Source organism: Amblyomma maculatum, chromosome 8, assembly GCF_055883805.1.
Source record: "Amblyomma maculatum isolate TAMU_Amacu chromosome 8, ASM5588380v1, whole genome shotgun sequence".
NCBI lineage: Eukaryota > Metazoa > Arthropoda > Arachnida > Ixodida > Ixodidae > Amblyomma > Amblyomma maculatum.
In genome coordinates, this window is record NC_139351.1 from 104,259,914 (window position 1) to 104,285,537 (window position 25,624).

At 44.0% G+C, this 25,624-nt stretch overlaps 1 protein-coding gene across 1 annotated transcript in view; it reads right to left on the minus strand.

Annotated features, from left to right (window-relative positions):
* LOC146182079 (endoplasmic reticulum metallopeptidase 1-like) overlaps positions 1-24,845 on the minus strand; it is a 32,564-nt gene extending 7,719 nt beyond the window's left edge. The window contains exons 1-10 of the mRNA XM_084577074.1: positions 24,112-24,845; positions 18,804-18,931; positions 16,223-16,328; positions 11,899-12,045; positions 11,079-11,171; positions 9,885-10,115; positions 8,523-8,788; positions 7,744-7,954; positions 3,829-4,019; positions 827-979 (exon numbers count right to left, since the gene is read on the minus strand). Of these exons, the coding sequence (XP_084433200.1) occupies positions 827-979; positions 3,829-4,019; positions 7,744-7,954; positions 8,523-8,788; positions 9,885-10,115; positions 11,079-11,171; positions 11,899-12,045; positions 16,223-16,328; positions 18,804-18,931; positions 24,112-24,739 (2,154 nt within the window). The 5' untranslated portion in view covers positions 24,740-24,845. The remainder of the gene's footprint in view (positions 1-826; positions 980-3,828; positions 4,020-7,743; positions 7,955-8,522; positions 8,789-9,884; positions 10,116-11,078; positions 11,172-11,898; positions 12,046-16,222; positions 16,329-18,803; positions 18,932-24,111) is intronic.
* Between the last annotated feature and the right edge of the window lie 779 nt (positions 24,846-25,624).

Genomic DNA, 25,624 nt, shown 5'->3' on the forward strand with positions numbered 1-25,624 from the left:
TGGCAACACTGTTTACAAAAAAGGTAGCAATTTGTTCCAAAATAACTGGCAGGTTGCTACTGTTCTTTAATTCATATCAATACACATTTGGTGAATGTGTGACACCAAGCGATCTTAGACAAAATGTGGCTGCCCACGAATTTGTCACCTCTACATTTAGTTCCAATCCTTAAGCAAATTAATTAAACAAAAAAAAAAAATCAAGACCCTTTAAAATGACCGTTCCAGAATTCAGCCTGCTCGGCCTAATTTTCGTTTAATTAAACAATGACTCTTAGGCTTTTCATGGCTGTATCTATGTTTCTTCAGCAGTGAAAGATGATTTTGCTGCAGAGAAAACAGGATTTTCAAAATATAGCTTTTTTTCTCCTGCTTTTCAACTCAAACTCATGACGTTAAACCGAAAAAGACACCATGACTGCTTGTTTGGAGTGGGTGGCAGTATGCCACGTCCTCAGAAATTCATGAGGACAAACGAAAGTAATGCAACTATCGCAGTTTGCCGTTTGGTGAATATGGCCTGTTGTCTTTCACAAAAGTTATTGCTTGGAGTAAAAGCAGCCTTCTGTTGGAAGGGGCCAAACCCAATTTGTTCTTATCTCCCGAAGCATTCATTTCAGAGCTTGATGAAGACGCTATAAGACTTGTGACTGCTTCTTATACCTTTCTTTAATTGCTTCCCTCATTAATTTTCTTTTTCATTGTGCTGTGCATAATTTTTTCTTGCGCCTATATATGTTACACCGGTTTGTGCTCTAAAACATGAGAGTGAACTCTCAGCCACGCATGGGGGAAAAAGCAACTCGACTCCTCATGGCGCACTCACAAGAAGCAACATCCGCTGCGGTGCCACCGCACCTGGCGTGGCTGAGAAGGGGAATCCCAGTGGGCTCATGGCGACCAGGACAGACAGCAGCACGACTGCGCAGAGGACCGCTATGGGCCTCCAGCCGTCACGTGAAACATGGCTCAGGGGCACCTGGGGGAGGGCCAGAGTTGCACATATGGAGTAGCGTGACAAGAACATGGGGATCTTTCTCACAAGAGCAACACACTGTCTGCGACAAACAATGTCCTGAATAGATTTGCGATACACAGTTTGACTACCCAGACTTTTTCTCTTTGGCACAATGAAACCTAGGCCCACAAATAATGCACTCCTCACATGCTATTAAAACACCTCTCCTTTTTTTATGCTGAAATCAAGCATTTTCATTTTATTTCTTTAAATGCCCAGAGGTGTTACATAAGGGGTGGGAAACATTGTTATAGTACATATTTTTTCACACTTTCAGGTGATAACAGCAATGTCACCTGGAAGGCCATTCCAGTCCAGTTTTTGCACATGGTACAAAGCACTTTCTAGCTATTGTGACTATGCTTAGTTTTCTCAAGTGAGCCAGAACCTTTGCTAAAAAACAAGTCTAGCAAAATGAGCTGTGAAGACAATGAATCCAGCAGTGTTAAACCAAATTAACTAGCAATTATACATGCATTCGAATTACACCTTAGGTGACAGTCTTCAGTGTAGAAGTAAGAACTCAACACCAAGCCTCTTATGAAACAATCAAAATAGGATTTCAAATCTCTGGAACATGTGACTCAAGTTGCACTCTTATCCAGCTGGTGCTCCACCCACACAAGACTGAACGAGCTGATGTAGAATCCATTTTGCATTCAGGATTATGTCGGTATAGTGCACGTTTATATTGGCATGCTCGCTGGCACATTTTATTTTTCAAATGCTGCAAGTGCCCTGCAAGGATTTTGGGTATTATATGTATATGAATGCATGACTGCTTAATAGACACATTTGCACCATAGAGAAAATGCATTGATGACTTCACTTCACCAGTGTGTAAGCACCAGCAACAGATCAGTTTTCACACAGAAAATATATAGTACCCATATTGTACACACTCTTTCAGTAATCCAACATTATGTGTAAGGTAACTGAGTGAGCTGGTCTGAGCAGACACCTCATTCTTTCTCACTTGGCCATATCCTGCAGGCACTGTCACCTGCAGGATCTCTGCAGAGCAGACAAAAAGAAGGACAGGACTCCAGAATAGCAAGCACGGTATCGTCTTAACCCGCATATAATACGGACCTGCATATAATGCGAGACGAAATTTCGGGATAGCAAAATTGAAAAAAAGTTTTTATCCACATATAATGTGAGCGAGGAAGGATCAGCAAAAGTATTTATTTGCACCATGTTTCGCAGTTGTCCCGCAGATCGTATGTGCTCTGCGCTTTCATGTCCAACACCGCCCGGCACCAGGAGCAGAATAGCGCCACGAACCTTCCTGTGCTGGTTTGCTCATTTCTCGTTCTCGTGCCGCCACGCTTAATTGGAGAATTTCACACACCGTGAGAAGAGCAGCTCACATTCACCCCGGCAATCGCGGAAGCCACACAGTCATCCAACAGTTCTAAAAATTCTGAGACCACAGTGGAATCTACACTGCAGAAATGCGAAAGCCTAAGCATTGCTGGTGCACACGGTGCATCACGTTTACTCTCATTATCATTATCAACTAAATGCACAGTCATTGCTACTGTCATTAATGCCATTATCACTAATTGCAGCTTCATTTTCATCACTGCTATCATCCTCACGGTAGACGAGCAGAATTAAGATGTGCGTTTCACGATCCCGGGCATGGTGCAGTAGGTTAAAGTGCTCGGCTGAGGATCAGAGGGATGGAGGTTCGATTCTCGTTGGAGACCGGATTTTTATTTTTCTGATGGCATTAGTTTCGGTTTCTGTTGATGATGTCATTTGATTGACAGCTGTAGTGCTACCGGATGAATGAACGCTGACAGTGTGAGACCAGCGAGCTGCTTCTAGATCTGATGCAGGGAGGCAGCGCACGAGCTGCAGGCCGCTATGTGCCACGCTCGCGCCTTTTCGCATCTAGCACCACACGCAGGTGCACAGCGTGCACACCGAGGGAAACCCTGAAGGGGTCTGCCGAGAGTCCCTTGCTAGAGACTTCTTTCTGTAAAAACTATTTCTCTGTACCTCTAAACACGTTCGGTATTCCTCATTTCTCGAAAGCGCAACCGATGCGCTCCATGGGAATACTGGAGAGGCCCGTGGGAGACCTGTACAAAGTGCCGAATACAGAGTGCCATCCCTACATCGGGCAAGGTACAATCAACCTCCTTCTGGTCGCGTGTGCTTAGCAGGTTCCACGATCGCGAGGATCGCGGCGTCAGTGTGATGAACCCGAAATCACCGGAACAGTCAGTCGAAGCCACCACTAGATAACGCCTCCTCTCGCTGAAAACTTGATGCTGATGATGGCGATTAAAAGCAAGGCCGAAATTAAAAATTTAGACCAAAATTTGTTCAAATCAGCATATAATGCAAAGAGCAAATCTGACATGATAAAATCGGGCGAAAAATCTCACATTTATATGCGGGTTTTTACAGTACTTTTTCTCGACGGACATCGCAAGGAAAACACTATTTTAACCATAAATTTCAGTCAGAACTTTTTTTTTCATGACTTAAGTTGTCTTCCTACATTGCTCTTGGCCATATGCTCAAGTGTCAAAAGACTTCTGCATATCCCCCATCCCTCGTTGGATGTGGTGTGATCGACATAACTGCAGTGTTCTCTTTTTAATCGCGGCTGCAACACATATCAAATATGCAATGACACAGATTGAGAAGTACCCTTTCCTCCTGATAAACGTGTGTACTGATATGCTGTCCGCCTGGTAGGTAAAGCTGAGTAACACTCCGGAACGGAAAAGAAGAGCATGCTATGAAACGAAAACCAAGTGTCGTACAATGCACAGGCAGAGGCCACTCACCACAAATGAGGTGCAAGCAATGGCAAGGACACCGGACATGATGGCCACGGCGATTTCAGGGCTGCCCGACGTGCCATTGCGGCCCAAGATCGGTATGATGGACGTGTGGATGTTGAAGCACAGGTAGACAGTTAATAGCAGAGGAAGCAGGATGGAACTCAGGAAGGCTGCCAGCAGTCCCAACTTCTTGCCTGCATACACCAACAATCAAGCCAAACAGCGCATATATACCTTGGGGTGCTACATGAGAGCAACTCAGCGTCCAAATCGAAGTACTAGATGGCCGCCAAAAAGGTTTGACATGGTATTCACACTAAATTCTTAAAGGCGCAGTCTATTACCGGAGACAAGTACAAAAAAACATGCTTGTAGATCTGTCCCTGTGATGATAATAATGAAGGAAAAACTACAGGCTTTGTCAGGAATTTATATTTCAAGAGCAAAGAAAGCCAGCTGGCCATAGATGAACTGATGATGGCGCCATGCTGTGTTGAAACTTTGCAGCTTTCAATGTAGTCTGGCTATACTGCCTGAATTTGATGTATAGTACTACGCTTTATGAATAGGACTGAGTGCAATGCATAGTGTTGTTTTTATTACTTTTGCCAGAAGAAACTTGAGGTGCCACAATTTTCATTTTCCTCTTGTAACTGTATAGGCACCATTTCCTGCAATATTTAACCATGCTTTCTCATAGCCCCTTCTAATGCAGGAAGGCAGGCTACTGCTATGCAGCTAGAGGCCCTACGAGCAACAGCGATTACTGGTATCTGACAGATGCCACCTGTCGTATTTCACTGATCGCACGTTTAAAACCACCTCAGTGCCCTCAAATGTAACCTTTAAAAAATAATGTACTTTGATAATATTATGCTCCAGATTGTCTTGGCTGTGCAGCAGTTGTCATGCCTCAATGGTTGCAGAGAGCTACTGTTCTAATTACATAGTGTTATCATGCCCATTATCAGATTTCGCAGATATCTACCATGACAAATCAAGACTGCAAAAAGGAAAAATGGGGCTTTAAATATGAAGGAAGCCATCAGTCACAGAAACCAAAAGAACTGTTAGGGGAAATTTCTTTTTAATCGATCAATAAGAAATTAACAGTGTAATCATCTTAAGGCTAAATTTTTGCATTTCAAAGCCCTCTCTATTAATTAAAACATACTATCATAAAAATGACAAGTAAATAAACTGTGAAATGGTGAAAGAAAAGAGAAAGTTCAGCCAAAATGCAGCTGCCTGATTCTTATGTTTAGTTATGTCACAAATACGCATACTGGCAAAAATTTCATACAAGCACTAACAAATATGACTAAAATAGCAACTGCAAGTCACGACTCTATTCATGAGATGCCTGAAATGACTAGATAGAAGCCTGAGGGTTTCACTTCAGCAAGTAGAGTGGGCCTCAGAATAAGTGGCCATTAGTTCGTTACTTATTCACTAATACACTCAGGTCTTACAAGAAAGCACTTATGCAGAGTGAAGGGGCTGAGGAACATATGATGTGTTACACTAAGAACAAAAATTCGAACAATGAATCAGCACATAAGCATACAAAAAAATAGAAAACGAAGAAAACTACAGCAAAAACACAGTGATAGAGGAAATGTGGTTCAGGTACAAACATGAAGTAAATTCTCTGTTATTATGTCAGTAGGTGCTATGCAAACAATCAGTGACTAATGCGGCAGAAGTGGTTGCACTCACAAGTTCTTGATATAAATTAATATGAATAAGTGGCTGAGAATGACGTACAAAGTTAGATCTCTTACTGTTGTGTGTTGCGAAACAACTGTATTTTTCATTTATCCACTCCCACCTTACATACTGCCTTCTAATCTGGGGAACGGGCAATAAAATAAATTTTGACCATCTCTCTTCCCTGCAGAAAAGGACATTGCATGTGATATTGTTATGTGGTGGTGACAAGGCCGATGACAACAAATAAAGAGTCCGGGAGTGCACTAAAGAAACTCCTATTGGCCTGACGTAAGCCCGCAAAAGAACTAAGAGATTTGGCAGTGGCGATAACAGGAAATGTGCTCGCTGGCCGTCGAACAGAGAATGTCCTTGCCAGCGTTCAATTTAAAGGTGGCGAAGAAACATCTTGATAAAACTGCAAACGATGACTAGCATAACCAGGAACATTGCAGAAACGCACGCGCATGGCTGGAATCCTTTAAGGTACAACTTGAAGCATCTTTCACAACAAAGGAAATGATAAAGCCCTGTCTCACGACCACTAGCATGAGTAAAAAAACAATAAATAATCAATCCATGCGATACAATCGCAGTGATAAAGCCACATGCCGGCAGCTGCTCGAAAAACAACAAATAGAGGTTTAAATACTTCACGGCAATATCTACTAAGCCGACCTCATTAACATACGCACTCTGTGAGACCTTGAATATATAGCCATTTTCCAAATTATATAATTTTTGTCTAGCACAGCTCTTTTCCCCAAAACTGAACTTGATTTTTACGCTTTTTCAAACGAGTAACAGATCAGTAGCCTACGACTATATACTGTCTTGTTGATGGGGCTAAGGTGAAGAAAAATTATATTAGAGGTGAGCGAATACCAACGTTACTAGAACAAACTCAGTTTCACAGCTCCGCCCGGAGAGGTGCCCCTGTTGGCCGTCACGTGAACTAACAGCGCTGCAGTCGACTCTTGCTCCTTGCCAGGCGCGTCGTCTGCTACACGCGGCGCGGAAGCATGGAGCAGCCGGCATACACATAGCTATTAAGTGCTGCCGTTGCACTCTACACGGCTGCAGTGCAGTTATGACTACATTACAACAACTTTGGCTTCGAAGGCATGCAGTACCTCAGTGAACGCGTTTGTGATGCGAAATGTAATGCCGTGAAACAAGTGTGACAGCGTTGTCGACTTGCTCGCCAAAACCAGCGTTCTAGTAACGTTGTCTACTCTTCGGTTTCATCTCTTTTTATTATGCGATATCGTACATAGCTCGTTAAGGCAAAAAGGCGTCACCATCGCTTTTTTGCCTCAAGCCGCAAGCAGTCGACGCCAGCAGTATAGTGAACTAGAATACTCACCCAACCAAAAGTCAGTTTGGTCACATGCTCTCGGAGCCCAATAGCAGCGCATATATCGCGTAATTTGTACCTTTATTTCCCACTTAAGGTATTTGCTCATGTCAATGTCATGTAGAGGATGTCAATCGAAATAAGGAACTAGCCTGAATCACGATCTTTCGAACGAGAACAAAATGATGCCGGGGGAGAGCATATTTATCGAATTGCAGCCGATCAAATCTCAACGTGATTTGACCTCAATTTAAAGGGCCAAGCAGTCAGATTAGTGCCAGTGCTATCAGGTTTGCGGTATTGAGAATTTGTTTCCACCTGCTGTGCGGCAGCTGTAGATTAACAATGTGTGACGCATGATCAGAAAACCAGCGAATGCACTAAAAAATCGGAAGACAGAGGAATGGCAGATCTCGAAATACCGAATATTTCGCGAATACAACATATTCGAATTCGCATTTGTTATTCGATTCATATTTGAATATTCGAGTATTTGCACACCCCTACAAACTATATGGTACTAAAACTCTGGTTAATCAAATATTATCACTGTGTAATGCATGTACATCACTTATGCAATTTATTAAAAAACTGTACCTACGTCTCATCTTAAAAATTAAGTAAATTTACTCCTCCTACCCCCTGCAATGCTGCAATAACCTGTTTTAAAATGTAATGTAAGACACAAATGCCTACATGATAAATGGATATTGTGAAATTTTGTCTAAAATAAACGAAATGCATGAATGAAAATGTGATGCAGTTGAAAGTTTACTGTGTAGTGATGTTGGCCTGTGGAAGGAATGCTAGGATGAGTGTTGAGAGAGAGAGAGCTTTTGCTCTGTTCGTACCTCTGCGCCCCAAGCCCAGGGTCCAGTGGGAGAGCACGCACACCACTGTGCCTGTGCTGATGGCCCACAGTGTGGGGAGGTAGCAGCTGAGCACGTTCTTCGACGACATCCACAGCACCAGCACCAGCCAAAGCAGCTGAGTGGCATCCCAGTACCGCTCGAGAATGTTCCAGTCATCCCACTCTCCACTCTCCCCCAGCACCTTCAGACCCTGCACACAACATGTCATGGATAATTAACACACCTCGGACTGGCCGCAGCTGTCATATCACGGCTGAATACAGTCGACCCTCATTCGTTCGGCCAACAAGGGACTAGAAAAAATGTTCGCATTATTGCAAATGCCTCGAAAAGCTACCAAAAAACAATTTGCATCACAGTAATTTTACCTGACGAACACCTGAACGATAGATGTCAAGGTTCTTTTTTTTTTTTTTTTCGCTCTATCACTGAACTGTGTCATGAAAAAACTTTATTATATATTAAATGTCATTGTGATAGAACATATGATGGCAGAAAGTTTAAGGCTAGCCCAGCTTGCAGCCAGCAGTCATTTCTATCTCAATGCAAATGTCCCTTTTGAAGACTCTGATCAAAAAAAAAAAAAGATGCACTTGTTCAATATTACTGATTCAATTACAATGAGAGAGGAGACTTTCCACTTCTGTTACCAGTAAAAGAAGAATATTTTTAAGCACATTTCAGCAACCATCACATTTTTACCTGTACGCTGCTGCCAAAACCCTTGGGACAAACACTGCCGCCCTGCAACCACTTACCGTTGTGGCTGCCCCGGCACGTCTCCGGCGCAGCAGCGCGAGACCCCAGTGGGTGGCCATGAGGGCTGCAATCATGGTGCCATAGTAGAGGCCCAGCACCAGGCAGGGCCAGTTGTACCAGGACATGGTGCTCCCTGTCACCGTCAACACCAGCGCCACAGCCACACAGGCCAGCAGACCCAGGCCCCAGCTGCCCACGGTGACCAGCAGTGCCTGCACTCGTCCCCACACCTGAAGCGCCAGCTCACGCCGGTGCAGCTCACGACCTGGCCCCACACACACCAGAGGAACAGGTCAAAGAGAAGCACGTTTTGTGTAAGCATGTTTTCACATCAAATGAACATATAAGCGCAGAATACCTCAGTGCTGCTGTAAAAAGTTGATAAAAAATGAAAGATTACAGCGTTAGTCCTATTTGAGAGTCTTGAAACTGTGAGCCTTCAAAAACTATTACTGACTGCATTCAAATTATGCATGCCAAATACGGTCTTGATGTCGCTAAAATAACTGTTTCAAATGCTGTACACAAAAACCATTTTGGACCAAAATAAGGAGTTGAGCTTTTTCACTAGACTGTTTTACAACTTTCAGTCATGTTTTTCTCAATATACTGGCATTGAAAATATTTTATCAGTAGTATTACATCTTGGGAGTATGATGTGGAGAAATCAGTCTCACGGATAAAAAGCCCAGGCCTACCACTTGCAGAAGCATAAAGGCGAGCAACGCTGTGAATTGACACACCATGGGCTTGAAAATGCGCCATAACTGCACTTCTCACAGCCACTGTGACTGCATTTAACTGAGATTATTCATAATTTCCCAGCCATATTTTACTCTGAATTATTTATATGCGAAACGAAAATGACTAGGGTTGCTCAAAGTTAAAATAACTAATTTTTTAAAGAGGTAATGGTCATTTTCTGACCTGCACAACATCACTGCCTGACTGTGTAGCACACAGACAAGTTCCATGTTCCAAGGTAACACAAGGGATAAGCTACCACTTTTTTTTCCCAAGAAAAGCACTGCAATAAAAAAAAGAATATCAACTATATACTCAAAAGTCCAAAGTGCTGTGTGTCAGCAGTCCAATGATTTAAGCAATTCCAGTACAAAACCTTGCCTTATCTTCAACACACAGAATTTAGCAGCACAAGAAAGTTTAACACTGCTGCGAATGCACGGGGTACACCAGAACTGCCATACCATACCCAATTCCCAAAGTGTCCAACAGCAAAGGAGGAAAATGTGAACTAAGCAAGGCGCCAGCAACTTCTGAAATAACTAACTCTAGCGCTTTTTCAAAAAAAAAAAAAGAAAAAAAGAAAAAAGGTGAAGGAAGCAAGTGAGGATGCTTACCCCCGGTTGCTGAAGCTTTCATTCGAAGAGCCATCGAGATGAGTGAGATGGCCACAATCAGCCTGACAGACAAGTTGCTCAGAGAAACCGAGTAGTTCACCATGATTATGCCAAGGAAGTCATAGTAGACTGTGCGAATAGTGCTCATTTTTCCATCGGGTCCCAGTCTGCTGCCGTCTCTGAGCTCCCGCGCCTCCAGTATCTTGAGAATGAGACCCAGCATGTTGTCACCTGGAAAGCCATGGAACGTTTAGCATTGAGTCAGTGTGGATTAAAATGAACACTCGGTAGACATTCCTCAGTCGTACCCATTTCAACTGGAAAAGCACGGCAGTTTTCCAGCTGGATTGCAGTTTTCCAGCTGAAGTAATTCCAGCTGGAGCTTCACTGGAGATGTAAATCTTCCAGCTGGAAGCCGATTCCAGGTTAACATAATTTTTCGGTTCAATAGTCCAGCTGAATTCCAGCTGGATAATTTAGGTACATGGTTCCACAACCTGGCTGGAAATTAGTTTTTTTTTTTCTTTTTTTTTTCGCCTGCAGGCTTGCCTGGGGTTAAAACCCTGCTCACTGAACTCACCGACAAGCCAAAGGGTGCTGGGAACATCTGTTCAGTCTGACACTGATATAACGTAAAATAAACCTTGGCAGACATAGATAGTCTGATAACTCTATTCAATATTCACATTTCATTCATTTCATGGTCTGAGGTGATACAATGGCTTGCACATACTTTAGCTGCTTGTTTGCTCTTGGTTTAAGCACAGTTAAATGGTGTCGCCGTAGCCAATCACGATGGGTCGAAAAAACAAAACTGTAATATAAAAAGAAGAAAATCATTTTGTGATAGCGTCCCAGTTTAACAGAAACCGTTTAAATTGGTGCAAGAGCCAAGTATTCGAAGTGCCTTCCACAAACACTGAGCAGACTTACTGCTCATATGTGGCACAGCAGCAGTTACAGAAGTGAACAGAACCCATTGCAGGTGCCACGTGAGATTTCTGGACAGCACTGCCGGCCTGAATTTAAATGTGAAAATGCGCCAACAAGGAAAGCGTGACAAAAGAAACGCCTATACAGATCCAAAGAAATAGGTGCGAAAAAATTTAGCCTCTACCTGGCAGTCAGAAAATGCATGCATGCAAGCATGATACCCAAGCAACAAAGGTGCATATTGAGGCAGCCAGCACTGACCTGCATGTTGAATTGAGCCACCCGGAATGTAGTCCATGTTGTCATACTTTGTGTGGTACACATAGCCATTTCTGGCAAAGGCAAAGTCGAGGCCTGTGGTAGGTGACAGGCAAAAGAAAACAAGCAGATAAAACTTCAATTGAAGCACCACACCTCGTGCAAGCACAATCAACTTGTGAAGAAGATGATTCCTAATTCATACAGCTACCATTACATGTAGACGCAAACCAAATCAAGCAGAGTGACAAATCACAACTGCACCCACTGGAGTGTTCTCAAGGCAATGGTTGTAGATTATGAAAATAAAAACACTGCAGAAAACTGAACCATACATATATATATATATATATATATATATATATATATATATATATATATATATGAAGGAAAGAAGCCAACAGTCGGCGAGGCCAGGGAAAGCATTGGGGATTGTACTTTATTACTTTTTTTAATCTTCACTTTGGTAATTACATAAATTAGTAATGTAATCTGTTTAGGGGAAAGATAAATAAATACAAAGTAGAAGGAAATATATATATATATATATATATATATATATATATATATATATATATATATATATATATATATAAACTGTCAACCGTGCTGAGCTCCATTTCGAGGTGCCTGAAGTATATTTTATAATAAACTTGATATGAATTGAAGGCAGCACACTGAGTGAGCAGCCTTAGATGGGCCAACACTTTAGGCTCACAAGTTACGCATAAATAACATGCGACACAAAGTATTATTCTTCTCTCATACAAGTTTCAATTGGAGTTTAAAAAGGCTAGGAAAGTTCCTATCGACCGCAGCTTACCTGGTATGCCTCCAAAATCCCTGAAGATACGAAAGTCGGTGTCAGATGGGATAAGGCCACTTTGAAAGACTTCTTCCGCAACGATTGAGCCAAATGGTCGCACAGCACCATCAACATATGCCTGCACCAGCCATGGATCACTAGGACCTGCAACACAATGAGGCCACGAGGACCACTAAGACAATGCATCACTAGAACCTGCAGTATACAGGAGCCACTGGAATAGCTATAACAGTGGGATCACTAGAGCCTGCAACACAGTAGGGCCACTAGGATCCACAGAACCCACAACACGTCGGGACACTGTATGTGATGACTGGGACACTGACATCACCAAAATCTGCTACACAATGGGGCCACTGGTGTGATCACTAGAAGAGTGGGATCACCAGGACCTGCATCAGAGTGGGGACACTGCAATCACATACTAAGACAGTGGAATATAACTAAAACCTAGAGCATGTGGGGCCACTGAGATCACTAGGACAGTGACATTACCAGAACCTGAAACACAATGGGGCCACTAGGAGTGACCTCACTTGGACCTGCAACATGGTGGAACCACTGGCACTGCTAAGACAATGGGATTACTAGAACCTGCAACACATGGGGCCACTGGTCTGATCAAAAGGAGAGCGGGATCAATAGGGCATGCAAAAAAGCCACTATAGAGTCAGCAACAGAATGGGGCCATTGGATCACTAGAACCTGCTATATATGGGGCCACTGGAATCACAGGAATAGCGGCATCATTAGAACCTGCAGCACAGTGGGGGCTACTGCAATCACCAGGACAGTGGGGTCACATGAACTTGCTACCCGATGCGGCCACTGGGGTCACAAGGTCAATGGAATCACTAGAGCCTACAACAAAGTGGGGTCACTGTGATCACTATAATTTGCTACACATGGGGCCACTGGATCACTAGGGCCTGCAAGACACCTGCAATGCTGTTAACTACTTTTACTGAGACACACAAATACAAATTAACACATACACTGATCTTTCAATTATATCTTCTTCAATACCTTTTTCTCATTAGGAGTTCAACACATTTCTGTATACAGACATCAACACACACATGAAGAAGACCAAAAGGCATCGAATGCATATTACCACTGGGCAAGGGACAAAGGAAAAAAATAACAGGACGAAGCATACATCCACCTTTAAAGCTTTACTATATTTCCTCCAAAAGGCATGCACGGACATACATGCATGCACCACACACTTGCCTTTACTATCTTTGCGATCTGTGCTTTAAAACCCCTGCCTCACAAGAGCGTACACAGAAACATCATATTTTGTTTCCACTGGTTTCAACAAAATACTCGATTGCCTTGAGCATGAGGAGGAAAGCGCAGCCCACTTCCGTCCCCGCTAACTTGATGAACCTCCTCACACTTGGAGGCCGAGATGTAGCTGTGAGGAGGAAAGTTTCTCTTTCTGTTGATCCCTTTGAAATTTTCAACTGCCGCACCCCTGCCACCCCGCCACAATTGGACCGCTCGATCACGCGTGCTTCGTTCACCGCGTTTGAATGGCTTGTGTGGGTTTCATGAGCTCCACCAGCCGATTTGCCTGTGCTGCCTTGGGCGTGCACAGACTTTGCACCTCCGGTCACTTTGTCATGTTGCTCCTTTCAAGTGCTCGTAAAATCATCATGTCAGTGCAACGACAGCTAGAGCATGTCTGGTTTTGTGCCTGTTGCCTTCGAAATCTGTCCCTGTCTCGTGATGCCGCCACTGTTTGTTTTCGCTTGTGCGACTTCCGCCAACCGTCTAGCATCGCGAATCATTTTTGTCCACGACCTTCGTGTGCAGTGGGGCTCACTTGCCACAGCTAAGTTAGAAAATGAAAGTGAGTAGCGACCTGCACCTTTTAGGATTCCCAGGAACCACTGAGGAGGAGTGTTTCACTTTCGACAGCACCGCTTATGCGTCGTTTCTTCTGAAACTTGTTCGGATACGACTCGGATCGACACACTAGTCAAATCTGACATGCAGAAAAGCCAGTACGTCTTGGGAGACAGTGGACAAGCACAACAAGGCGAATGCGCACAGTGACCTTCGTCCATGACGTATGTATGTATTTTAGGCATGTTGCATTCTCACGAATGTCGCACCATTTTTTGAGAAAAGATGCAGTTCACGTGCGAAGTCTCAATAAAACATGCCAATGTTCAGTCATATATTTACATACTTCCTTATCGCTTTGGTGGACACTGTTCATGAGCGAGGTCGCATGCATTGCACACATATGTGAGAGCTCTCTCAAGCATTTTTTTGCCTAATTAGCCATTGCTGCTGCGAGCAGGTCGCTCGCACTGGATGTGAAGTGTTTTGTTGCTGTGTGCTCTCCAGAGATTGCACTCCATGCGTTCGTATGCGCATGAGCTAACTGCCTTTAATGCCCTTCTTCGGCTATTTTGCCATTGCTGCTGCAAACTGGTCGCTAGATGTGACACAGCGACCAGCTCCCAGCAGCAATGGCAAAGTAGGCGAAAAAATGCATTATAAGCGCTCACTCAAGCGCATATACGAGTACGGCGTGCGATCTCCGCAGAGCACACATCAACCTCCCCCCTCCAACTACCAGAGCACGTTTGGAGACTCCTGGCTATGCGGACGTCCCCTCCCTCCACGCCAAAAGTGGTTAGGTTCACTGTTGGGCCTCCAGAATGTAGTGTGTAACTGAAGGAGAAATTGGCGCTAGCACTGTAATTCATGGCAGCTGGGAGGTATAGGAAGTTTCCATTCCTTGCCTTGAGCTCTTTCATTTATGACATCAACGACCTACTCATTGCAATGGCCACACTAAAGTCAATGCAAATACCACATACTGAGCTTATACAAGGATAACCACTGATTAATGTATCTCTTAATAAACATTTCCAAAATAAGCTATTATTTATTTATTTTATTTATTTATTTGATACTGCCAACTGCCTCTTGGCAGTCCAAGCAGGAGTGAGTAAGTACAGTCGGCACTACAAATCAAGGTAAACAAGAATGTGAGTGACAAGAAAACATAAGGAAATGACTTGCAATACAGATTATTGCGCGGGCAAAAGCAGCTTATACAAAATTACAAAAAAGAACATTAAAAAGAACAAAAAAAAAAAAAAAAAAAAATTTTGTTGAGGTCAAAAAATATGTCAGCCATCGGTTTAAGGATTAAGGCACCATTAAGATAAAAAATGCACTATATACTCTACACACAAGTGCCGAGTCATCAAGACTCATTTATTATGACTGAGTAGCATAATCGGTGCAACAGTTCTAATGCATTTTTGACAAACACCAGTGCAGTGCTCTCCACCTACATTTCTGAATGCAGTAGCATAACAGATGCACATTAAGCTATGTCATTCCTTCAAAGAATTGAAGGAGTAGAGACATAGCAAAGCTTTGGATGATTTTTTTTTCTTTGAAATAGCATGCAGGACAACATTGTGCACAAGTCACAATGTGGAATTCACCTAGGGCCGCTAAATAATTTATAATTAAGTTTTTCTCATAGAGTTTTGGTTTTAAATGTTGAACAACAACTGCAAAACCACAGACAGGTCTAGGTCATGTGAGTTATAAAAAGTTGTCGTATAATCTCTGCTAATTATCTCTTTTTGCGATTCCAGCTCATGGGCAGGCTTACGTAAGGGTTGTTGCGAATTACCAAGGAACAACACAGCAATCATACTGAATTTTTTGCGTGCCATGTACGACCTCAGTGTACCTATGATGTCACAAGTGCCATTAGGTGGTTGAAACCAAAACTCAAACAACATGAGAGAAAAAATTCAGTTGTGCAATAATTGTCGCTCTTCACACAATCCACACGAGAGTTCATGTTTTGTAATCTCCTGTGCATCATTCCAAAGACGGAAATAGGTTCTTTCTGCTCCTTTAAGCTATGAACACAGGTCAAGACAATGAATACTAATCAGGTAAATAAAGGATTGAAGAAGATGCTTTCTTTATCAAAGGCAATAGAACACCCCTTTAATACAAAACAAGACATATAGCATTCATCATTCAAGTTATACCCAAATGATATACACTGAACTTACTGCATGTGGACACAGCTTACTTAAGCCTTATTTATTGCAAGTGCCTATTTGAGTTTATTCTGGACAAAGTTGAAGTGCAAACACAGTCTTGTATAATGATAATGATAAAACAACTTCAGAAAGTGATAAATATTGATCCAGTGCTCTCTGTAAAAGTGTGCACTAAAGTTATTACCTAGCCCTGGTACTGGAAAAGCCACACCACAAGCAAGGAAAATTACAAAAGCTGCATTGTACTCAGTGAAGTTTCTTACTTGCTTGAAAAAGCAGTTCCTTGCCGCCTGCACCACAGGCTTCCAGATTCACAAAGGCTGCCACTTCTTTTGCCCATTCATGCTGAGTGATGAAGCCATGCGAACCCTGCCACAGAGGTCATGTGCAAAAAATATGAGGTTAAAGCACAATGATCTCCAACAGTAAATGCAAATGACTTAACACTGTTTGTAGTGTTTTCTTGAATGGCCACTTATTTCATTCATCCTCAAAACTGCATACTTTGAGGGTGACCTGGGAGTGCAGGCATAAAACAAAGCAAAAAGAAAACAATGAAAGGATAAGACTGCCTTTCAGAGTGAACAGGGCATGCCCGTGGGAGATGGAGAAACAAACAATCATGTCTGAAATAAGATGGCGCACCTCAGTGTGAGACAAACTGAGAAAGGGTACAGAGCAGGCAAAACACAAGCACCACAATGGGAGCTGTGACAATTAACATTCACTAGACTGACATCACAGTCCAATGAAGGAATGAAGAGGACAACTGCACTTGTTATTGTCCCCAGCAATGGTCTATTCCCTGACTCTGCCTGGCTATGTTGACATTTTCATCCGATGGCAAAAGAGGAGCCAAGAAAATTGGATTTAAAAATCTCTGTGCCAGTCATTTCAGAGCTTATGATGTCCGTATCACAGGGGACATGTTGACATCGTTTGGAAGTGAAAAGCGGAGTAATGTGGCCCTTCAGAGCCGACACCAAAAAACGACGCTGATGCAGGAATTTTACTTGTGAAATCAGCCGGTGATAGCAACACCTGTATTTCACTGCTTTTTCTAAGCTTACAAAAACTCCATTCTTAGGGCAAGAGTGGTCTCCTTGCAGTTAGAGTCAAGTACCCTACCAGTAGAGGCAAACCTCTGTATGTCATTAGTGTCAACTTAAGATGAGTTACTGGAACAACGAAACACAAATGAAAAAAGAGGGAACCTAGGGAAGGCAGACAGAAGGAGCCACTTCTTGAAGGATTTATCAGCCATCAGGAAAAGTTTTCTTATATTATTTTTTTGTTTATTTCATACTGCAGATCATTTTACAGATCCAAGCAGAACAAATATGTGGGCAGATATTACAGATACAAAAGCAGAAAGTAAAATTAAAAACAAAATGAATAAATTAGTGCAAGCCAGCTATTTAAGAAGCCGGCTTAAGTTGCATATAATGGTTACAAGCAACAAGAAAATCCACTTTCATGCAAAGTGCAAGCAAAAGGCTTATTTTTTCCATGAAGGCTGTAACTACAGGTCACAATGCACAGCCCATTATGCTTGTTGCACAACAAGAGTTGTGCAGGAGACGTTCTTCTGCAAGATGTTTACACTGGTCAGACAACTGCTGAAGATCCTCATAAAATGGCTTTTCAGTACAAGGTGTTCACAAAGCGCATTTGGAAGGTACTCAAACATTATGACTAACAGCTTACCGGTATCGCTCAAGAGGAAAGTGTATAACAGTTGCATCCTACCGGCACTGACCTGTGGGGCTGAAACATGGAGGTTAACGAAAAGGTTTTTACTTAAGTTGAGGACAACGCAGGGTCAAGGAACGGACAATGGTAGGGGCAACGTCAAGAGATAGGAAGCGTGCAGAGTGGGTAAGAGAAATAACTCAAGTTACCGACATACTAGTCAAAGAAGAAATGGGCATGGGCAGGACATGCAGTTCGAAGAGAGGATAACTGATGGTTTCTAAGAGTAACCAATTGAATTCCAAGGAAAGGTAAGAATAGCAGGGGGCGGCAGAAAATTAGGTGGATGGATGAGATTAAGAAATTTGCAGGGGTCAAGAGGATGCAGCTAGCACAGGATGAGGTTAATTGGAGGAAGATGGGAGAGGCCTTTGCCCTGCAGTGGGTATAGTCCGGATGAAGATGCTCACAAAACTGAACTCGCTGCTAAGAGTGTCACAACCAAAAAATCCTGTATTTCAGCAATTAGTCAATGAGAAGCAAAGCAGGCCATGGTGGCAGGAATGTGGTTTTGGCCCTTCAGCTTCCACCAACTTTGATTTCAGCACCCCAAGTGGCCTTTCACGAAAACTGTGCAGTTCAGCTACAGCTGGCAGTTTCCCCCTCCAGGGAACAGCAAGAAGTCTGCAACTTCACATATTCATCCTATTCAAACCCAGCTCACACCAAATTCCAGGATATGACAAATTGATGAATGTGCAGGAAACGAGACATTATGCAGCTTTGAAAAGTCCATGACCGAGTGCAAAATGACATATGTGCTTCTGATGCTCTTTGTATTTAATGCACCCTGTGCTATAAGCAAATAAAAAGACAGATATATATAAAACATGTATGCCATTGTACAAAGCTCTGCGCATCATTGTTGGCTCAGCCTCCCCTACCCAAGAGCATGAAAGCGTCCTACAGACTTGCCAAAGTGGGGCAAGATGCAAACAAAGCACCCGCCAGCATTGACAAGGAGAGACAGATGAATTGTCTCTGCTGACGGATGATTGAGAGCAGCAGGGACGCGTGTGCAGAGAAACAAGGTCTTCAGAGAGAGGCAGCACAGTGCACAAGAAAAAGCAGACATGAAATTTGCGCACTCACCTGCAGGATGTTCTCCTCTGCGCCATTGAAGAGGAAAATGACGGGATGGGGCAGCGCTTCTTTTTTTCGCGACAGGACATGTAGAATCTCGAGCATGATGGCACAGCCAATGGCATCGTCACTCGCACCTGGAACAAGTTTGAAATGTGAAGCACGCACAGTTGCTCCTTTCTGCCATCCGCTACGTCTAACAGTACATGCAACACAGAAACTGAGAAAGTTCTTTAACGAAGGTTCCAGTTTATTGTACATGCATAACTACGATGTTTACTTGTGAATCACATCTAGAAGTTACACTGTAGCACACGGCAAGCACTATGCATTTGAATTTGCTTGCCCTTCCTTTGCTCTGCACACGCATACACGCACACTTCTTTTGGCTGCATCTGTTCACATCCATGTTGGTTGACACATGCGTTATTTTTTTTGCACTTGCAAAAATCCCTTTTGTAAACGGCATCAATTGAAACATATAGAAAAATACAAAAAAAAAACCTGCAGTACAACTCATCTGACTTGCAAATGTTAGAGAAACTATTATGGCATCTACATTGCTTTAAACAACTAATTATCAGCAGGCCATAAGAGCACCAGCAAACACATTTGTTCCCAACTTAAAACTAATCTTTTCATACTAAAACGTTATGAGGGCAAAGCTGAAATTGCTTTCTCCATCTAGTAAACATTGGTTTTCACTCTGAAATATGATGTTAAATGAGAAAAACTGTTCCAGTTTCCTTTAATATATATTTTCCACTGTTCCAGTAGGGCAGCATGCTGCCCTACTGGAATTGTTCCATTAAAAAAAAAGAACAATACAAGCATCTCTTTTCTTACGCACAAGTTTACAGCTAGAGGAAACAAAAGTTATCTTGTCATCGCCCCAGCGTACATGTAAAGACTCACAAGGTTTACACGGTATTACAGTATGGTGTGACAGTAAAGAAATCGGTTTGGTTTATGGAGTTTAATGTCCCAAAGCAACTCGGGCTATGAGGGACACCGCAATGGACTACTGCAGAAATTTCGACCACCCGGGGTTTTTTAACGTCCACTGACATTGTACAGCCCACAAGTGCCTTGTTTTCTGCTTCCATCGAAAAGCGGCTGCTGCAGCCAGGCTTTGATTCCGCATTCTTGGCTTCAGCAGTCGAGAGCCTTAACAACTGAGCCAGCATGGTGAGGCAATAAGAAAATTACTTTCAACTGTACACTTAGATATTCATAGTAAATTATACACAAGAAAGCAAACATGTGCCTCAAAGTGGCAGACATGGCACTCATGTTCACAGGTTAGGAGCTGTTCACAGGTGCAAGCATGAGGTTCATTCATGACTGCTCAATGAAACAGGCCAGTCAAATAGATTTCTCTGAGAGCAGAGTCACATTGGGCCCACTTAAACATTAACAGGACATGATATGCACTCAGTGGTGAAAACTTTTTTTCACATAAATACTTTGACCCACATACCGCTTCAGTTAATGAATAATTGGCAGTTAAATGCTTTTGTAACTCAAAAAAGGTCAATAATTCTGCTTCCGTCACGGAATTAAAACAAGCAATTCAACAAAAAATGACCCCCAAAAAAAAGAAACATGAGAACAAAGCAAAAATGACGACAAAGATGGCTGAAGCCTCAGAACTGGGCCGGGGATTCATTCGTGTGCATCCGTGCATGAGGATGTCAGGCTCATTATTCATGCTTCACTGAGCCACGCCCAAAGAAAGGGGGTTCAGGACACAATGGGCACTCTGCATCTATAGCGAACAGGTGGTTCTGCCTAGCAGATTGTAACAGATGGATGTCATCATAACATACCCTCTCCCCACCCCCCTCAAAACAGCAAAATGATGCCAGTTTTTGCTTTTCCTTAATAACATGCTACCAGTTTTGAGCACACCTCCTTTGTTAATTAAACACAGGATTCCTTTCTTCCTTAAACATATTGATGCTGTTTTCTTTTATCGCTATTTTTACTAAAAAGATGCACATACACACGTTCCATTTCAAAGTGGCAATGAAGGAAGCTATAGAAAATGTAGTAGTAAAACTGAATTTGAACTCCCCATATGCAATGCTTAAATAATTCAGCATACATGTTAATTTTCAAGTACACCAGGCTAAAATATACAGAAATGTGAGCTCTTATCTGGATTGTCTCCTTACCTGTTTTCGTGTTTGGTATTTTTGGCTATGTCCAATATACAGCAAATTTAACAAGCTCACGGTACAGCCCAAAAGCAAAAATTTGGTGGATATAGTTTAATGGCCCATCTAAAAATGGTGCACATAAAACAAGAAAACACACAGAGCACACAGTTTAATGGCACGCTACAAACAGCATGCCAAGAATTGTCTCTTTCTGAAAATAGCTACAGAGTGTTGCAGGCTGCATAAAAGCATAAGTCCACCTTGGCTATGGTTATTCTCTTAGTGAACTGTGAAATATGGCAACAACTGTCTGAAGAGCGCATCTATACTGATGCCTTAATTGATTTCTGTGTAGAATGAGTTACACAAAATACACACAACTGGCCATTTTAAACTAGGCGTCACATTTGGATGAAACCCTCCAGGAAATGAACATGGCAGTTTGTACAACGCGCAAGCTGACTGTCCAACTCTGAAGTGCAGTGTTTTTTGTTATTATCCAGAAACTTGAAATCATTCAGAGAAAGCTAATTATGTTTATTTTCCAGGGTCACTGCTGGAACACATAACGAGCTTCTCGCAAATTATGGGATTAAAAACTGAAAGGTACGCCTTACTGGGCCTCCAAATTTCCACCCTACACATTACTGCTACCACCAGAAAACTGATAGGCTGGGAGTTAAATGCTGTACAAGCAGGTGTAGTCACCTGCCCACCAAAAGATTATTCTACTAGTGGTTTCAAACCTTGCACTCTTCACACTGATTCCACGTGCTAACAACTGCAACGATGCGGTACGATTTAGTGTTCATGTTCTACAACATATTTTCATGTTTTTCATGCACTACTTACTACTATATTTTGTACACATAATCATAGTGCAAGTATATTTCCAGCTTTCTTTTTTTCTTTCTTCACAATATGAATCCTCGCAGATTTTTTCTCATTTGTTACTGATTTATTGTACTTTCCTCACAGTATCCACGCGACTTGTGCAACACAGCCAGAACAAAGAAAATCTAATGCTTGAGTCTAGCTGGTTCCATACATACGCTGAGGGCAGTTTGAACTAAACACAGGTGGTGCAGAAAGAAACTCGGGTCAAATTGCTGGGACAGGAAATAAGAGGATTTTTGCAATGCCACAGTGAACAGACAGCAGGAAGGTGAAAAAAATGCACAGGTGATATCTCACTGTTTTGTGCTCATGCAGTGAGCACAGGTGTCACTGGGTCATTTTTTTTTTTTTTTTTTATTATTAAACCAACCAAGGCCCTGTTTAAACATGACTTTTCTGCGTTGTCAATTTCTGCAGCCTCCACGATTTCATGACCCAGTTCATCTGTTGACCCAGTTGTCAGTTCGAATAAAGCAGAATATTACTTGGGTGGATACATATTTTTTTGCTCACAGCACACCAAAGGTGGGGCGAAAAAATTAAAGATGAACAGCTTCTCTGATGTGTTCCTCTTTCATCCGTAGTCTTTGGTGTGCTGTTAACAAAATGAATATGGTTAGTGTTGTGCATGTATAATATGGCAGCTGCAGCAGAACTGTGAAATCGAATTCCCCATAAGCCATATATGTCTTCTACGTTCAAAGCTGAATGGAGATGAGCATTTATACTTTCCAAACAACACATTTTACTATACTGACCCACAATCGAATGCGACTCATACGCATGAACATGCCACGTACGTGAGGAATGGTTTTGCATGTAGCAATAGCTGCATAGAAACGGAATGCGACAGAAATAGACGCACGCGGCAGCCTATAAGCACAGCCATGCTCCCCTCCCGTAAAACAGCGCGCGATAACGTACTCCCCATGCAACAGCGCACCCGATAACATCGCGCATTCCAGCTAGCCACATATGTGCCGCGCGTGTCCGCGAGATGAACCATATCGCAGTGCGCAGTCACTTTCTCCTAACCAAGCCGTCAATACGACGCGGAGTCTGAACAAGTGATCAATTCCAGCGCTATTGGATTTTGATCGCCCGATCCAGATCCCCATATCATATAATGCTGCGGCTGCCATACGCCTTTCATTTATGATGAGTCAATTTCTTGCATTACATGGCATTTTCGCCCGATCCAGATCCCCAGATCATAATGCTGCAGCTGCCATACGCCTTTCATTTATGATGAGTCAATTTCTTGCATTACATGGCATTTGCTGAAAAAAAAATAAAATACAGCTCTCGATCCTACGCGAGCTGTATTTAATTAAGTTAATGGTCTGGTATTTAATACACGTCAAAGTGAGCCCAAAAATGTCAGCATAATTTTTGAGACAAAGCCCGCGCAATCACGTAGACACGGAACTATACTACGCGCGGATAGCTTCATAGCAAAGCACGAAAAAAACAAGCGCACGCACACGCTAGCGTAACGACGCGGGCCCGGAAAAAGGCGCGGACGTCGCGGTCGACGCGTTTAGCTTCGCAAGGTTACGTCAGTACCGCGGGTGTGCACACGAGAAGGCCACGCGCAGCGACGACGTTTCAACGCGGACACGCGCCTTGCCTGGTCGTTTCAGACGCGACCTTCGCGGCGCAGCCTCGACACACACACACACACTGCGCCCGCCGCCAGCCTCTCGACAACGATCGCTCAAGACGCTGCAAGCACCACCACCGCTGCGAGCAGCTGTTCGCGAAAGAGGGGGGCGTGGTCACCGCGCCGCTAGCAGACGCACTCGACCCTTCAGACATGCTGACGGCCGATCAGCGAAAAAGTCGAAGCGGCGGCGCGGCTGCAAGCAGCTTCAAACAATTCCGCCGATGTGTTCCCATCCGGGTTAACTGCGGAGCGGCGCGCCGTGGCGTCAAAATCGTCAGAAGTGGCGACGCGCTCGACGCCCCACAGGCATGCGCGTGGGAAATCGAGGCTCAAAAGACGCAACGTGATTCTCGCGCGCTGGAAAGAACGCGCCGAAGCCCCGCCAAGTACAGCTCCAGTCACTCTACGCGCATCACTTGGGTGTTTTCTTTTGGCCAGCCAATCAAGAGACACGGTGTCGAGCTCAGGGAGCGCGCGCTCGTCAGAATCACACGAGGCAGCTTTGGAAGATGCAAAGAAATGCCGAAACAGGCGCGGCGGCCTGTTCAGGCACCCCAAACTGCGCCGATTGAGCAGACGCGCTGTTTCCTACCTGGACTGCCGGGCGCCGTGTCGAAGTGACAGTTGACGAGCAAGGAATGCTTCTGATCAGCCGCCGGTGGTGCGTCTCTGGGCGCCAGGCGCGCGATCACGTTCTGGATTCCGCGGTAACTTGACGTGAAACCATCGATAAACTCAAGGAAGAAAGAACCGTTCGGTTTCTGCACGACAAACTCCAACCGATGCGCGGGCCGCGCCCGAGCTCTCAGCTGTTCGAGCTCGCGCAGGAGGTAGTCCACGGCGAGCACTTCATTCTCGCGGCTGCCCACCGTCCGCTGGCCGATCGCCACGAGCTTATCCAGCCGCTGCCTGGCCCTGGCGCCCACGAACACGCGTCCATCGTCAGCGCCGCTGTCCGAAGACACCACGTCCGGAAGGGAGTGTTGCCGGTGGCTCACGAGCAACGCCGCACCGATGTAGAAAACCAACAAGCATGCGTAGAATGTTTGACCCAGCAGCCGCTTCTGATGTCGACTCTGCAGCGGTCGGTGGGTGCCATTGGCTTGCGAGACCATGTAGCTGCTCCCATCTTGTAGAACGCCGTTCCACGGGGGCTGGTGCACGCCGTTGGTGCCTTTTTGACGGTAGCGAAGCGAGCCGTCCCTCGAGTCGCACGCCATATCGCGCCGCTCACCGTTCTCTTCGGCGCCCGCCACCGTTGCTCCACCGAAGCCGACACTCAGCACGTGACCTGCCTTCCGCGTGCTCTGCGGGAGAGAGCGTCTGCGCTCCTCTCCGCTTGGAGGCGATGTCAGCGCCGTCACATGGTTTTCGCTTTAATCCACGTGATACAACTTCGGGGCAATGATTGGAGCGGATCCCGTTACCACAGTTGCGCGCGCGATTTTCAAAGCAGTTCTTTCGCAGATTCCTGTAACTTTCGGTTATGAGCTCGAACCGCTAAAGAGTGCTAGCATCTTTCCTCGTTAATACTTTCGCTTCGATCATCATGCGCCCTTGCGTCATTTCTAAGGCGGCTTCGGTAATTACTGCGCTTGCTTTGACGTTTTATCTAAGAAGTGTTTCTTATTCTTACGTTTTTAAGACTCGCTTCTCACATACTTTGCTTAAAAATAAACGCTAGCTGCAGGTACGAGTGCACTCGACCGATCCAGGCCTCGGACGAAAGTCGAAAGGCATTATCGGCATCGTCCGTTCGTTCGCGACGCGAGCTAACTTGAGCGGATTTCCCGTTAAAATCTCCCCTGCCTCTATCTTGCGCGTTATCTCTCTTTTCTCGTTCCTTTCTTTATCTTACGCTTGCATGCTCTACTGCAGTCGCATATTGCACTCATTCCGTCCCGTACTCCAACACTTCGTCAATGTTGCTTGGCCTGGAGGAGGAGCAACAAGCTGGGCGGTTTTAGGGAGGTCTCCCAGAAGCTGTAACCAGAAGGGGGAAAGTCTAAACTTGCAGGGATTGGAGTGGGCGACGGTAAGCGTAAAGGTGAAAACGATACTCATATATTGTGGCCGTCAGTATATTATATATATTGTGAGGCAGA